The sequence below is a fragment of the Epinephelus moara genome, chromosome 13 (assembly GCF_006386435.1).
Source record: "Epinephelus moara isolate mb chromosome 13, YSFRI_EMoa_1.0, whole genome shotgun sequence".
Taxonomy (NCBI): Eukaryota; Metazoa; Chordata; class Actinopteri; order Perciformes; family Serranidae; genus Epinephelus; species Epinephelus moara.
The window spans coordinates 10,345,954-10,363,267 of NC_065518.1; the positions used below are offsets into that span (position 1 = coordinate 10,345,954).

General features: G+C 43.6%; 1 protein-coding gene across 1 annotated transcript; it reads right to left on the reverse strand.

The window, feature by feature from the left end:
• Positions 1–3,806: 3,806 nt before the first annotated feature.
• trim8b (tripartite motif containing 8b) lies at positions 3,807–16,493 on the reverse strand. The gene is made up of 5 exons (XM_050060108.1): positions 13,924–16,493; positions 6,719–6,814; positions 6,336–6,601; positions 6,091–6,206; positions 3,807–5,987 (listed from the first exon to the last, which is right to left on the reverse strand). The coding sequence occupies exons 1-5, from the start codon at positions 14,527–14,529 to the stop codon at positions 5,284–5,286; spliced, it is 1,788 nt and encodes a 595-aa protein (XP_049916065.1). The 5' UTR covers positions 14,530–16,493; the 3' UTR covers positions 3,807–5,283.
• Positions 16,494–17,314: the final 821 nt, after the last annotated feature.

The following is a 17,314-nucleotide window of genomic DNA, read 5'->3' on the forward strand; positions in this document are numbered from 1 at the left end:
GTTACCTGTCAGTTGGTAGAACTTCGTGTTTACTCCTCTTGGTTCATTTTTTGAAAAGTCAGTGTGAACAGGAACTGAACCAAAATTAAGGGTGCTTTCACACCTGCCCTGTTTGGTTCGGTTCAATCGAACTCAAGTTCGTTTGCCCCCTAAGTACGGTTCGTTTGGGCAGGTGTGAACACAGCAATCACACTCAGATGCGCAACAAAACAACCGGACCAAGACCTTCTTGAAGAGGTGGTCTCGGTCCGGTTACAAACGAACTCTGGTGCTCTAATATGCACATTTAGCACATCCAATGCTTCAAAACATTGTTTTCTAGTTGGAGCCGCGCCTCGTTTTCAAACTGTATGGTTTGACTAAAATGAACAATGACAGCAATATAGTCCACGATGAGCAGCGCTAAAATCAACCTGCGTAGTTGTCCCTCCATTGTGACATTAGAAAGTGTCACATTTATCTTGCAAGTGTACTCTTCTTCAACGTTTGCTTTACTTCCTGGATTTTTCCCACATGGAAATTCTGACCAATCAAGAGCAGCTTTCTCACACAAGGCATTTGATCTGGTCCTCTTGTAAATGCTGCCGTGAGAACACAAACCAACTCTAGGCAATTATACAACTTTGTAACAAAATGAGTCCCTGATTCAGACCAAAGCAAGACAACTCTAGGTCTGAAAGCACCGTAACAACTTGAGCCTGTCAGTGATAAAACAAAAGGGCTTTTAGTGGATGAATTGCAGTCTGTCTGTTGCTCCCATTAGTCACATAAAAACCACCAACGTTACCCTATAAGTTTGAGATTGAAACGTTCTCACCTTGAAACCAGTAATTAACAAAAAAATCTTTCCAAAAGTGCCAGGTTAATACAAGGCTACAGCAAGTTAGCTTAGCTTAGCATAAAGGCTGGAAGCAGAAGGAAACAGCTAGCTCGGCTCTGTCCAGAGGTGACATCATCTGTTATGTCTTGTGTGTTAATTCTGTCCAAAAGCTGGACTGTAAAAATGACACATAGGTGGATTTTGTTGCCTTTTGACAGAGGCAGGCTTTTTGTTTCCTCGTTTCCAGTCCTCGTGCTAAGCTAAGCTAACTAGCTGTTGGCTGCAACACACAGACACAAAAGTGGGCTCAAACTTCTCTCAGCAAGAAAGTCCACAATCTTCATACAAAATCTAAATGAACTAAATCATTTTTACTCTCCTTAAATATTTCTTTAAAATTTTCCACTCCCTGTTTGTTCACTCAAAACACATTAGCACAAGTAGGTCGTCCCTCCTGTGTGAACGGGGTTCAAAGTGCTGTTCGGCGGGGAAACATTAACGCAACATCTTAATCAGGCTGAGGGGAACAAACACCGACTGACTGCTCATCTCAAGACTTTTTCTCTCCATCCTGTTTTCTCTCTGCAGGCCTCCACCCACACATGCTCATGAGCCCTGTTTGTACAGCGCAGACACAGAGATATTTAAAGTTTTGTTTAAGCGTCCATCTGTTAACGTGTCTTTTAAGTAAAATAAACACACTAATAGCCTGGTGGATGAGTCGCATGTTTAAGAAAGAACAGCAGAGGTTGGGCGGTTCTTCGGGTAGAAGTGGAGGATGTCGTTTGTTTTACAAGTCATATGAAGAGTAAGCAGATGACTGTGTAGGGATGACTGTATGACCTGGAAAAAGAAACAGTCAGCACGAAACGAACGCTGAGATTCTGTGATTGGAGACATGTTAGAAATATTAGACTGGTGATACTCTGTACAATCCCATGAAAAGACAGAAACCAAGTAATAAGTTAAATCCATGGTTGTTCAACAGGACCAAAAGTCTCTGAGGTTGTGTTAATAAATGCGTTAACAATATAAAACGATATAAATTTAAATTAAGCTCATTTACAGTAATGAATGTACTTTGGTGGAAGTTTGTTTGGTTTCAAAGAACAACTAACGGTTCTCAAAACGTCAGAGTTTCCCAGTTGTTATTAGGAGTTTGATGGTGACATGAGTGCCAGTTACAAGTCAGAAATTACAATAACTCCAATAAGACTTGAATGCAGCATTATCATATGGTCATTTATTACTGTCCTACAAAATGGCCCCTCACTGTGCCCCGAAAAAGACGTCATGTCATGTGACTACAGCAAATTTTTTTAATGCCATTAGCTCAAAATCACAGATTATTTTGTTGTCTCGAGAAAACAAAATGCTGTTTCCTCTTATTACTTATGTTTGTCAAAATTAAGGAGAAATGGGAGTTGGTCAACTTCTCATTTCTGGTTACTATAAAACAAGATTGTCTGCTTGAATGACGCAGCAAACAAAATTAAACATGTAAAGCGGAATTTATACGTTGAATCGACCTCCCCAGAAATGTAACCACAAATCACAGCGACGCAGACCTCCTGTCTATTTCTGTAAGCTGAAACCATTTCCCTCAGTGGAAACAAAGCTTTTATTTACTTTAATTTCACAGATAAGAAACAATAAATTGTGAAGACAATAAAGCCTCCACAAAAATAGCATTTTAAGTCTTGTGTGTGATTTATCCTGGCTTCATATGAGCAGAGGAAATCTTTGCTCATCGCTAGGCTAATTTATACAATGTAAAATGCAATAGGCTTGTGCTAATATTAGCATGTTATATATTTGTTCGGAAAACGTGTTTAGTATAAGACAGTTGTTTTGTCAGTGAACCTTGTGAGTTGTAATGGAGCCGAATTTTGTAACATTACCTTTGTTAAATGTTGCTGTTGTCCCTGGTTTTATATGAGAAGAGGTAAGTTTGCTAGGTGCTAGGCTAATTTATACAATGTAAAATGCCATAGGCTTGTGCTAATAACGTTAGCATGTTGTATTTGTGGGGAAAATGTGTCCAGATAAAGACAAGTGTTTGTCTGTGAATGCTGCGAGTTATAGTGAAGCTGATTTGTGTACTTGTGTTTGAAATTGTCTCTATTAAGCCATGTTTAATGTGTGTTTAATGTGTGTTTAATGTGTGTTTTGAATCAACTAAACTTTACAGCACTTCACAGAAACCTCCGCCTCCGACTAGAGTGTTGGAGGTGTAACTGCAGAGTGACAGACACACCACCACACAAGTATAAATGCTCACAATGGCGTAGGCTCTGCTGCACAAGTATAAATCCCGCTTAAGCCTCCACTTATTGTTCATTCATGAATCCTCCTCAACAGTTATGACAGTGATCTTGATGACTGAAATCAGGTCTTATTAAATGAACTGGAGTCATTTGGAGTATTAGCGCTACGTTATGTCAATGTCTAACTTCCAGAAAATAAATTTGCTGTTATATCACAGTACGTGGAAGGTTATCGCGAAAAGATTACTGTAACAATTAATTCTACTACAAGCAACAAAATTCCATCAGTTTTCTGAAGCTGTTAATGATTTTTACTAATTCCAGGCGAGGAAAATGAGACTTTTCCAGGTTTTCCATAACCCTGGGAACCCTGACATTGAGGCAAAGGAGCCTGTTGGTGGCACTGAAGACCTCACAATTAAAACTATTAATGACTTTTACATCTTAATATTTATAAAATGGAATTTAGGACATTTTAAGACTTTTAAGGACCTGCAGACACCCAGTAATAAAGAACTAAAAATAACCAGGAAACATGCTGGAATAATAACTTCTCTATTCCCAAACAGTGCAGGAGTGTTTCTATCGTCAAACCTGAACCTTCTTCAGATCGAAGCGAAACAGGAAGCACAACGTAACAAACGTATAGAGTACCGCCACCCTTATCCTTCAGACGAACATGAGAAAAAGAGGTTTGCAGATACAGAGTTGACAGCAGAGACTGGTTTAAATTTGTTCGTTTATTTGGAACCCTCCTCCAAATCACGTCTGTAATTTTTCCATTTCACAAAATATTTACAAAAAAAGATACTTTTATGTTGTTGTTTTTTTCTCCTCTTTATGTTGACTGTTGTAACAGCTCCTTTTTAGGATGATAACAATTGCTTACATCTCGCAGTCCAGAGTCTTGTTCTTTTAGAAAAAGTTCATGAAAAAAATTCCTCCCACCCTCCTTTTCTTCCATACACTCATTTTAAAACTGCATACGTTTTGTTCCCCCCATTGTTCTTCTTTTGAGTGCTTTAAAAAACTCTTCCTTGCATGCTTTCAGCTGCAAACAGGAAGCCAAGAGCTCGTGTGCTTATTGAGAGGAAGTGACATCTTTGCCCTGCAGGAAGTACAATTACAGCATCGTCAGATCCTCCAGATGCTTGATTGGTTTGGTCTGTCCAGTCTTGCCTTTTTCTCTACGATCACAGAGTCTCTCTAGACAAGCGTGAAACCTACAGATGTACCAAATAACACAAAGTCATAGTAATTACTAAATGGAAACAGTCTTTGTCAGAAGTTTTTCTGTCCTGTGGGAAGCCTGATAGCAGGAAGGGAGTGCGAAGAATAATCCCCAAAACTCTTTAGGCCGGGGTCGACCGGCCCTTCGGATGCCGCTCTAGTGTCCCTCTGCGGGTCGGCATCTGTAGTCCAGGCATAACAAGGCGTCCACAAGTGCATTGTGGGTGTTCCATGGAAGAGCGTTTTGTGTTCAAGCCGTACGATCCATCCCTGAACTCAGCAAAGAAAGGAAGAAGTGCCATGACGATGAAAATCAAGAGACACGAAGGGACCGTGGACCCTCTTTAAAGGATCGACCAGACAAAGTGAGCTGGGCAGAGAAAAATATGATGCTAATAACATAAGGCAACTGACCTCAGTACAACTAGAGGGGTGATTATATCAGAGAAACATGAGGCGCTAAACTGGAAAGCTCAACACTGCACGGTTTTAATCTCTTTTCCCTTTAGCGTCAGTGAGAAGCCGCGGAGAGGCGTTTTCTAGTAAAAGTTCGTCTCCTATCAATCCACCTCCTGATCTATAAATAAAAAAGATGCATGTCACGCTCTCCTCTGAGGCCTCTCTTGTCTCTTGTTTATGTGTACGATGCTGAGCTAAGTTGTGCCAGAGTGAGCGTGTTGGCTTGTTTATGCGTTTTACGTATAATACACTACATGAAACACTGACTGAAAATAAAGGAAAGAAGAAAATAAAAACACAAAGAGATCAACCCTGCCCCCGAATGTGTGTACGTATTCTAGATCTGTGTGTGTGTGTGTGTGGATATAAATCTGAATATTTTAAGGTGTGTATAGTATAACTGTGTTTTTTCCGGTTAATAAGACGGTAAAGGTGTGCTATTTTGGTGCCTGTCTTTATATCCAAGTGTGTGTGTGTGTGTGTGTGTGTGTGTGTGTCTCTACTCTGTTAACTGGTGACGTAGTGCTTTGTAGAAGGCTGCCCGTACAGCCCGTAAAAATCTGCATGTCTGTGTGTCTGCGAGGCGTCTATCCAGTCCCTCACTGCCAAGCCCTGCATGGACGGACCTCCAGAGGCCAGGCCGGGAGGAGGGGGGTAGTCTTGGGCGCTGACCCAGGGGAAAGAGCCAGAGCGTGGGTACGGGGGATGGCTGCGGTGGCCCGACACCGAGGGCACTCCGGAGCAGTAGCAGTTATCCATTGTGCACACCAGGATCTTACGGCCACCGTATTGAGGCAGCACGGCCTGCTGGGAGGAGTGCGAGGAGCTGCTGCCTCCAGGAGGAAAGTGCGAGGAGCCGAACACGGAGCCTGAATGGTGGTTGGTCAGAGAGCCGCTTCCGCTTCCCGTCCCGCCGCTCTCGCTGATGTGAGGCGGGCCGCAGGGGCCGAGAGGCTGCTGATTGGTGGACTGACCTTCTCCGGAGGCAGAGCTGGAGCCCAGGTAGGGCTGCTTGGCTAGCGATGAGGAAGAAGACGAGGAAGAGGAGGAGGAGGAGTCCTTGAAACCAGGAGCGGCGTTTTTTCCGACGTTCCCGTTTCCCTCTGGGAAGGCAGTGGAATGTTTCCGTTTCTCTGCTCCAGAGCCGGAGCTCTGACCGCTGGGATACGCAGGGACAGACTGCAGGAAGGTCGATGGAGGGGTGAGGGGAGCTGAGGGGAGAGAAGAGGTGTGAAATAAGGGATGAGTGGAAGTTCAAATAAAAATACATCCATGACAATGATTAAAACCTGATAAACGTGTTTGAGATTCTACCTTCCAGCGTTCTCTTCAAGCTCTTCTCTCTTTTTGAGATTTCTGAGAGGAACAGTTTAGAGTTTAAATTCCCCACTTTGTAAGGAGGGAGACTGCTGCCCACGCATGCCTGAGACCTGCATGAAGTGCCAAAAGACATGCAAAATTCAAGATAAGACGTCAGCTTGGAAACATCTCCGGCATATTATAAACCCACAGGCAATTGTTAAAACATCCACTTTTAAAAAATCCATCGTTTCTCTCACCTGTCTGTGAGGATTTTAACCGGCTTGGTGTTTTTCATGAAGCTCAGCTCCTCCGCCTTACTGAAGGCCGTGTGGATGGAGCTCAGCAGCTTCTGGGCCTCGTGGCGCTGCTCACCCAGAGCTAGAACCTGGGCAGCGTTCTCCTGGCAGAACCGAGCCTGAGCCCGGTCCAGAGCCTCCAGTGTCCGACCGAGATCCTCCTCCAGGAGCTGGTGCATGCGCTGGTACTGCAGACGCACCTCCTCTTTCAGCTCACACACCCTGTCCTGCAGAGGAACACACACACACAAGCATCACTCCACTCTTTGTGTTACGCAACGGTGTGTGGAATCTCTGACAATGTGTGTAGTTTACGCCCACAGATTCAGGGTGTGAAAACATACCTCCACCACACACTTGTCAGAGTCGAGTTTGCAGAGCTGTTCTTCGATCTCCTGCACTCGCTCCTCCACGCGCTCCTGCTGTCGTAACAGGCTTTGCTGTGAGGTGAGGGGGAAAGAAAGAAAAAAGGGTCTTAAGCTTTGGGAAGTTGTGACCTCAGCTAGCCACTAGCATCCCCTCCCCATGCCGGAGATATTAGAATCCGGGAGCCGGCTAATTTAGTCTCCAACCAACACACAATCCCTGTGGGGGAGGAGGGAGGGTGTGCTGTCATAGCAACCAACAGCTATTTTGTGTTTGCATTAGTGAGTGAGGACTAATGTTGGGGGAGCTGGGGGCAGCAAGCAGAGATAGATAAATGGGCATAGAGAGGCAGAAAAAGCTCCAGCAGCTCTCCCCTCAGTGCACCTCCTCTCCGTACTTTAAAAGATGTATTCACACAGAAGAAGCTGCTCGGAGAGCTGCAGCAATGTTGTGGCAACAACACTTGTTATTTCTAGGACGATGATGGCATGCGAACAACAGCAGACGCCTGCTCGGGCAAAACTGAGATGCCCATCCGGCTCAGCTTGAGGCCAACATAAATTAAGAAAAACATAATTAATGGCTCCGTATGAGAGCAGCAATCCTTTATGTCGCTTCCTACGTTGTATAAGTCTCAGAGTAGGAATGTCATTGACACAGATTTGCTAATCCTTCATGTTATTAATATTTAATGTGAGATATGAATAATCCTCACCCAACATTTAATGACTGAGAGGCACGCTGATGAGATGGTACAGAGCAACATAATGTGCTTCTAACGTGATCCAGATTCAAATAAACAAGACGAACAGTGTTGGTGAGAATGTCAGCATGCTAGCATGCACAATGACAATGCTAATGTGCTTATGCTAAGTAGGTATAATGTTCACCATGTTAGTGTAGTGTTAGCATGCTAACATTTGCTAATTAGCACTAAAAATATCATGTGTTTTGCAAGTATTTGCTCATGAACCAAAGTCAAGCTGCAGCTAACATTTATTTTTATTATAGGTTAATCTGATTGCTACACTGATGACTACTAATCGATAAATGGTTAAAATTAAATTTAAAAAATAATATATATTCAGTTTACTATTATGTAAGACAAAGCAAAGCATAATATCCTACAGCTGGAATCTGGAAAATGATGTCATTGTCTAGAAATTATTAACTAAAACAATAATAGTTGTCATTGGTTTTATAGGTATACTAATTATTTTCATTATATATTAATCTGACATTAATATCTTGATGAATCCATTGGTTTAATCTAGGGTTGCAATGATATACCAGTTTTAAGGTGATGTAAAAGTTGACAGTTATCATACCGTGTACATTTGCCTATCTACAATATTGAAAAGGGGAGACTTCTGAGCTTTCAAATTTCAATTATAGCGATTAAACATTTGTGCAACCAAAAATAACCCTTCCATTTTCATTCCTTTAAGAGTCATTGTGACTGATAACACTAATATAAATTCTGTTTTCTGAGATAGTTACTGTACTGTGAAAATCTCACACCATTGTAACCCTAGTTTAGTCTCAAGTTATTAGTCTAAAAAAGCCCCTTGTAAACAGTCCAAAACCTAAACATGTTGAATTAACTATGACATACCATAAACAACAGAAGCAAATCATTACATTTGAGAAGCTGGGTCCAGTAAATTTTGTCATTTCTGCTTGAAAAAGGCCTGAAACTAATTAACTGATTATCATAATATTTGCTTTTTCTTTCTTTAGCGCGACTAATCAATGATCATTGTTGCAGTTCTGTGCTAGATGAGGCAAAATAAAAATTCAGAGAGGACCTATTCTGCTCATTTTCAGGTTCATACTTGTATTTTGGGTTCCTACTGGAACATGTTTACACATTTAAATGTTCATAAACACTTTAATGTCCTCATACTGTCTGTGCTGGGACACAGTATTCAACCCCCCTTTAAAAAAGACCTGTCTACTCTGATTGGTCAGCGTTTCCGGGTCTTACATATCTCGGCGTCTCTGTGCCGTCATTGCAGACGGGAAATGACTGTAACAGAGAACACTGGAATTTCCTCTTGTAAAAGAAAAAAACAAAAAACAAAAANAAAAAAAAAAAAAAAATCACTGATAAAATCTTCTAAACACCGAACACGTTCTAGCAAGAATATGATCTGAAATCTTCTAAACACCGAACACGTTCTAGCAAGAATATGATCTGAAATCAGGGAGGAATTAACATCTGCAACCAAGCTTCCCCGATGTTAGCATTAGGGAAGCACGCGATTAGTCATCTAAACGATTAAACGTCCGCTAGTTGGCACCATAAATATTAGTCGGTTAAACCAATCAGTGTTTTATTCATGTACGAGGCCGTTTGACTGTCATGCAGCCGCCCACCACTAGTGGGTGCTACAGAGCCGTCAGACAGCAGTCCCCCTCCCCGCGATAATGCGCAAGTAGACTGGAGTTTAATTATAATTTAGATGTTTTTTATTAACTTAAAGTGACTTGCTGTCATTTCTGTCAGATAATCTGCAAGGTTCAATGTGCCCCACTTTTGACTGAGTTGCCGTCATGTTCACTTTCATTACACACGGCGCAAAGTGTCTCGTACTTCAGCAGCATTTAAAATCCGACATGGTTGCTGAAGATTGTGATTAAAGGCTTCAAAGGGCTCTTAATGCACACAATATTTTTTGGGACAATGTTTCAAATACTTAATAAATTGTTCTAAATTTTGACTAGTCAAATAGTCTAAATTAATTAAATTAATTTCATTCAGTCGATAGGGAAATTAGTCGCCAGGAACATCCCTAGTTAGCATGTAGCTACATGTAGCAGTGTATGTAATGTTAATATAGGAATCCGCCATCACGAAGTAGAAAACGCTGGACACAGAGAATTCATAAAGATTTGAAGCCTAAGGATATTACTCACAAGGAACTTTTACATATGTTTACCTCATTATTTTAAACTTAAGCCATGTTAAACATGAACATCCGACATTATAATATTATACATGTATATGTGACAATAATTAAGAAAAAGCTCCTCTTAAAGGGGAACATGAATACAACATTTCATGCCGATAGCTGCTGAAATAAAGGGATTAAATCTCTCATTAATCCCACAACTCAATAAGCAGTTGTTTGTTTCAGGCTGCAGGTCTGTCACAGTACCATCATCATCATCATCATCCAATCATTCCAACTACACAGCAGCTGATTTTATCATTAGTGATCAGCTGCTGTAGAGCTCGATAGGAATGAAAACCTGCATAGTCTTGGGCCTCAGTGGCACATGGTTGGAAACCACTGCCCTAGATATCTCTCGCACACACACACACACACACACACACACACACACACACACACACACACACACACACACACACACACACACACAGACAGTTGGCATGGTGAGATCCAGGACTGTGACCTGGTTGTGCTGATTGATTGAGTTAGGCTCAGAGCAGAAGCCAGGGGAAAAACAGGGTCGAAGGAGCCGAAGCTTCCCTGAGGGGGGGAGCAGCTAAATGTATGGGATACCTTTGGGGGAGGGAGGGAGAGACAGAGGGGGGGTGTAAAGAGGGGAGGGCGCTCTTTAGCTGTCATTTCACCACAGCGTCTTTTCCATCAGAGCCACCAGAGCAGGAGAGCAGGGCCAGGGGGAAGGTCGGTCCTTGCCTTGAGTGGCTGGTGGATGGTGTGAGAGGGTGAGGTGAATTTGGTGGAGGGGGGTGGGCTGACGAAAGTGAAGAGCAGGGGGTGTAGAGTGGTGTGTGTGCTGAGGGGGTGGGGGGGTCCACTCTACATTCCTTAATTGCATTCAACATGGAGGATGTTTTAGTAGTCGCTACCACGCAGGTTCATATGCCTAAAATCAATATCACAGTGTAATAAGGATAATTTTTCTGATATTCCCGAGGAAATCATTCAGCAGAGGTGGTAAAACAACAAGATCTTGTCTTGTGATTATTATAGTAAGTAGAAGAAGGGGCCGCACTCATTGAAGATGCAGTATTTGCTGCTCCTTTTTATCTGATAAATTTGTATTTATTTTTAATGACGTTAGTCGAGGTTAAAGCCCGACAGAAATGCCAAACATTTACGTCTCAAATGTCAAGATTTGATGTTTATCTTTGTAATTTTGGACTGTTGGTCGGTCGAGACATTTCAAGATGTCTCCTTGTCCCTGAACGCCTTGTATTAGACAGGACAGACTTAACCCTCATTGGCACTTGTCGGCTTTTTGGCTAATTCAGCGTGCTAAATTGGCGTCGGAGATGGCGGTTCAGCCAAGCCCCTGAGCAGTGAAATAAAATGAGGAAAGTAAACAAATGGCTTAAGTCAAGAGGGGGTGAGATTGAAGCAAACTTGGTAACAGAAACAGTTTGCAATTGTTTATTTTATCATTCACTAGCACACGGTAAATATCATTTGTTCTTTCAACATTTGGTTGTACTGTTAATTTGCTAACAGGCTAACTAGCATCTTGAATCCATCCTATTTGCCTTCCTGTTTCCCTTTTTGAATGACGAATACAGACTACCACTGCCTGCTGCTATGGAGATTTAATTCCTCTCACACAGGTGCAGAATGTACGTGCTAGCTGGCTGTCAGCTGTAGTCTTTGCTGTATTCTCAAGTGCAACTTTTTGGTTGAGACACAGGCAACGTGAGGCGATCCAACAGTTGGCTTCAGGTAGTTCGTTGATGTTGGTTTGGTGTGTCTGGGCCTTAAGATGGGAAACATTATCCCTGCTTAGCAAAAGCACATTAGCATTATCACTGCTGTTCCTAGCATGCTAACACACCACACTACAGGATGGTTAACAGTAAGCATTTGACCATTTCAACGTCAGCATGTTGGTATAACCACAGACCATTTTCACAGCAGACATTTTGACTTGTCACCGTAGCACGATCACAGGTGTATTTGGTAACACTGATGATGGCTGCATTCCACGTAGGGGAGGTCCTGGTATTGTGCATGCTGGCTCACAGGGACACTGAGTCGTCGTTAATGTTGTATATTTCACCTGTGTTTTCTCTACAATGACATGTCAAAATGTCTGCCGTAAAAAAAAGCTCCATTGTGAGCACGTTGGCATGCAGCCCTAATTAAATTGGGCTCTACTTATCACCCAGACAGATTACAGATGATGTAGGACAAGCTGTAAATGTGCAGGATTTTACAGCTTTTAAATTCAGCGCAGGTCCCACCCGATGGCCCTTCCTGTGCCCCAGGCGCCCAATTAACTATACATAAAGCTGAGTCATAGCATTACCGACAGGAAATACACCCGAGCATGACACGGTCGACACCTAAACAGGGTGTTGGGTGAACAACATGAGTCACTGAGGCCTTCATGGTTCTCCCTCTGGTTAAACTACCCCGCCACACACCCCTTTAAAAAGAGAGGTGGAGGAAAACTAACCCGACCTCTGCTCGAACCGACGACAGCAAGCACCAAACCCCCAGGAAGGGAAAAGGTTAATAAAAAGAGTCCAAGTAGACTGCAGAATCAAGTGACGAATCACTTTAATCCCCCGTCCCCTTGTCTCCACTCCCACCCCCCCCCCTCACAACTGGCGATCCCTGAGCTAGGATGCACCTGTGCTGGGGAGATAAGGCCCTCTGAGGGCCCCTCATTGTTCCACCCTCCACTGCATTGTTTGTCATTCCAACAGATGAGAATGGAGGCTGGAGAGGATCGCAACTGAAATGCACAAGACTCTCACACGGCGCAAAAAAAAAGCAGTCAAAATGCAATTGTGTCTTAAAATGGGAAATTCTGTTTTGATAGACTGAAGTGATTTGGTAAATACACGAACCGCTGAGAACTGTGTGCCCAAAATTCTCCAGTGTTTTTTATTTGGCTAAAAATGACATTTAACTATGCCCTTTGTTCTGCTGACATTTCCTTGACGACTACAAGTGGATAAAAAAAATGACCTCACCGGCTTGTGTGAAGCTACAGTGGTACTTGAGTGGGAACTTAGCCAGCACTTATTGATCACTGATGAATTGACAAATTTTTACAAGAAGCGGTGACAACTAATGGTTATCTTCTCACCCACAGAGCAGGGTGTAAACACACGAACTGATTACTTTCTCAATTGTCTATACAATGTCTAGGAGTGTCCCAGAGCCCACCGTGAGGTCTTAAAACGTCTTGTATTGACTGACCAACAGTCCAAAACCCAAAAGGTATTCAGTTTACCATCACAGAAGATATTATTCAGATTTGAGTAGCTGGAACCAGGGTGGAGAAAAATATCAATTCTCGGATACTGTGATTCTCTCTTGATAGATTATATCAAAATACAAAAAAAAAGTCAAAAATTCTCGACACTGATAAGAGCTGCTAACATCCATGCCACTGTCTCCAGATTCAGGTTGGACGGTGCGTTTAAAACCCCCCACATATTTTAGCTTGATTTTCAGACGTCTGGGGCGGCAACATCTGTCCAGCTTTGTTTTTTTATTGCACCTGACGTAAGTTGCGGTCAACTCGTGAAACGTTCACGTCACCTGTTTTTCCTCTCCTGTGCTCGACTCTGTGTGTGTGTGTGTGTGTGTGTGTGGATAGGTGAAGCCTCGCCCTCTGTAAAACACACAGGAGAGAATATACCTCGACCGTAAATGAGAGCAAAACACAGTACAGACTCTCGCACTGAGCTGAAATGAAACAAGTGTTTATAAATTAGTTAGATAACATTAATAAAATATTTTTCATTCTTTCAGAGGGAGCGAGGGCTCTCATTGGGGGGGTTGTCCCCTCACAGATGAAGAGAAATGGTTGGGGAAACACTGCAGTGAGGAAAAATAATGTATACAAATCCAAATTTTTGATGCATTAAGTTGCATCAATAATCGTTTTCTAATTGCATCGTAGCCATGAATCATGAGGTGCCTAGAAATTCCCATCCCTAGTTGGAACTGGTAAATTTTTGCATTAAAAGGGATGAAAATGATTGTTTGTCAAAATAATTGCTGGTTAATCTTCTATTGATTAATCAATCAGTCGTTTCAGTTCTACTTGCAAGGTGTCTGATGTCTGTGCCCCAGATGAGCTGGTGATGACGTCAAACCACCAGTTGTATTTCTTTTTCTGCCACAGTGTCAGAGTGGAACTACACCCTGAAGTGAATAACCAAGTACGTGTTCGTTTAATGTGTATGATGTATAATTCTTACTCTGATGTCGTTGCGTCGCAGCTCCACGTCAGTGACGGCGTGGCCGTGGCTGGGGTGGCAGCGGGCGAAGCAGCAGTACTGACATACCGCTGTCTGCTCGGCCTCGCAGTGGTACAGCCTGTACTCGTCGTGCTGCAGGCAGGTCCAGGCCTTCACCGCCTCCGCCTCCACCAACAGGTGCCCGAGGGCTGAGCAGGGCTGCTGCAGGTGTGTCTGGACGTGGGACTGGCAGCACGGGGCGTTGCAGCGCAGGCAGACCTTCACTGCAGGGAGTGGCGGGCCTCGGCGGCACAGGATGCACTGCAGCGCCGGCGTGGTGGCCTTCTCCACGCTCAGGGCGTTGTACTTCTCGACTATGTTGGACAGTTTGTGGTTCTTTTCCAGGCTGGGCTTCTGCGTGTAAGCATGATTGCACTCAGGGCAGCGGGCCAGTGAGGAGTCTTTGGCCCAGGCCTCGCTGATGCAGCCCCGGCAGAAGTTGTGCTTGCAGGGCAGCTGGATGGGATCTGAGAACACGTGCAGGCAGATGGGGCAGATGAGCTCCTCCTCAAAACAGTTCCTCCACGTCTCAGCCATGTCAGAGGCCATCATGGTGCGGGCAGGCATACACTAACTGTTTCCCACTTCTACCAGACCTCTCTGTCCTTGCAGGAAACCTGACACTCTTAAAGTCTTGAGAGAAAAAGATAAAAACAGACCCGATGCCCTCCTGAAAGATCAGTCTGCGTGTTTCGACCCTTGTGACCAAACTAAAGGAGACTCCCTGACAGATGACAAGTATTGCTTATTGCTGCAGCATGAAGGCAAATTCCAGAAAACTGACCGGAGAAGGCTTCAGGCTAGGATGACAACACCTTGGTGATTTCAACACACACAGCAGGGGCTGACGTTATGCAGATTACAGTAAACGGTGCTTTCCTTTCCTCTAAATCACACACACATACACTGGGCCTGCCTTTACAGCTCCTGTGTGTTTATAGGCCTACAGGAAGCTAAAAGCCTGTCAGCTACAGGTAAACCATGAAACGCAAACAAGGCACAGAGAACTGAATATCTACACAATTATCTATACGACCATGAGGTGAATCAATCTCTGTGTAGCACATGAAAAGACACTTGATCCCTTTTTCCTGCTGCCTGCTCAGGTCCCCTTACCTTGAGAGCTTCCTTCACTTCACCCTCGGATTATGATTGACTGTGGACCAATTCAGACCAACAAACGAAGCATGAAAACCACGAGAAAGGACTGCTCCAGTCCACACCCTGATTACTATTCACACACAGAGAGCTTTAAAGGAAAAATAAAACCCTGAATCTGTTTTATCTGGACCTCAAGGACGCTTGAATCCGTCAATAATCACAACGCAGCGCAATGCTTTTGTCCGCTGAATCATAAATAAGTATCCGAGGAGCCTCCACCTGCAATTTAATTATACATACAACCAGCGACGGTTTGGCAGTGGACAAGAAATACTGTTTTACAAGTCAGATTACCAACACAGCCACCCCAAGCCCTTCACTTTAACATAAAAGCGACATTTCTATTTGATGAATAACGCCTGCTATGTGGCACAGCTCGCATATCTGTACACAAGGCCTCGGCTTTTTCTACCAGGTTTCTGTCGACAACAAAGGCCTTATAATCTCATTAAACAGGAAATCATACCCGGGCCATCATTTCGAGGCTGTTTACTGCATAGTTAATCGTTTTAATAGTCGAGTCCAGCTCCTGCGCACAAAACAAAGGGTTTTAGGATCCGCAGGAATGTTGGCTGCTGTTGCAGAGCCTTTTGGTTTCCCCCCTCCGACACATCTATCAAATATCTCCTCGGCCAAAGATTAGTATTTCATCCAGCTTTTATCCTCTTTTCACTTTGGTCTCCACCTTGTTCACCCTGTCGTCGCCTCAGCCTTTAGCCAACAACATATTTTTCTACTTCCTTATCTCGATTAAATCGCGTAAATTACCTCAGACGTCACCTCACCATTTTCTACCAGGTACGGATAAAAACACTACATCAACCGACAGGCAGCGTCAACATCACCCATGGGCATTATTTTATAAAAGCAGCCATACTTGTGTTATTTAACTAATAAAAACACAAAAATATACCCTCCTAATCTTAAAGGGGACGTCGCTTTTCTGTCCTTGTTAGGGGTAGCTGTCATCAGCCATCTTGCAAATCCTCATTTAAAAAAAAAAAAAAAAAAAAAAAAGGAGATATCCGCCGTGGAGAGGCTGCTTCACCAAAGCTGCTTTTCGGTAGCTAAACCTACTCAGGCACATTAACGGTAAAGTCTCGTCATTTTTAAAGAGGAAAAAACGCCTTTTTGTGGTTATTGTAGGTCCAAACGGAGCAGGCTTGACGTGGGTATTTTTTAAGAGTCTCTATCTGGTCGGTGCTTCCGCCGAGAGTCGTCTCCGTGGGTCATAAAAATCCAACACGGTTGGGAATAATAATAATCGGTGTTTTCTCCCCCCTTTCTTTCTCTGTCTCTATCGGTCAGGCTTTAGAGAGAGGAGGAATGCAGGCGAGCTGGACTGGTCTCCAAACCAGCGTCAAGGAAACCAGAATAACGGGGCACTTCCGGTGAAGCTTTTCACAATAAAACACCGTCAAGCTCCACTGGTACATAAGCGTCTTGTTTGCATATTGATCAGTACTATGATTTTCTACTTCAAAGGTCCAGTGTGTAGGATTAAGGGGAGCATCTATTGGCTACTATTAAATGGTATATACTGTAAAACCATCAATAGGCCAGGCTATTATTTGCTTAAATCACTGAAATCACCAGGCTTATATTTGGGACAGGCCTTTAATTCAGTTCATCCATCCATTTTCTAACAGCTTATCCTCTTGAGGGTCGCAGGGGGCTGGAGCTTAACCCAGCTGACATTGGGTGAGAGGCAGGGTACACCCTGGACAGGTCCCCAGACTACCAAGCCCAAAACACACCGGCAGCGTCACATGACGGGGGTGTCATTGACGCCAGTCAAGTGCCGCCCCCAACACACACAGAAAGCGTCACACTGCGGGGCATCAACCGGAATTCTATTGCACACTCCACTCTGTTAGGTGGCGGTAATGTGACTAGCTGGGTGCCAACCGCCAGTTAGAACAAAAGACTAGGAAGAAGACGCAGTAAGGCCCAATTCCAATCTGATCCCTTACAGACTCACTGACTTAGAGGTGCGTTCATGTGAAGTGCGTGAGTGTGTGAGGGCCGTCCCATTGTCAAATTGTCAAGTCAATGAGTCAGTGAGTGAGCCCTTCATGCCCCCTTACCGTAGGTCAGCATCGATGCGGACTTACGGTAAGGAAATTACCCACAGTTCATAGCGTTGTGATGTCAAATACAGGGGTTGCCCTCGGAACACCGGAAGTGTTAT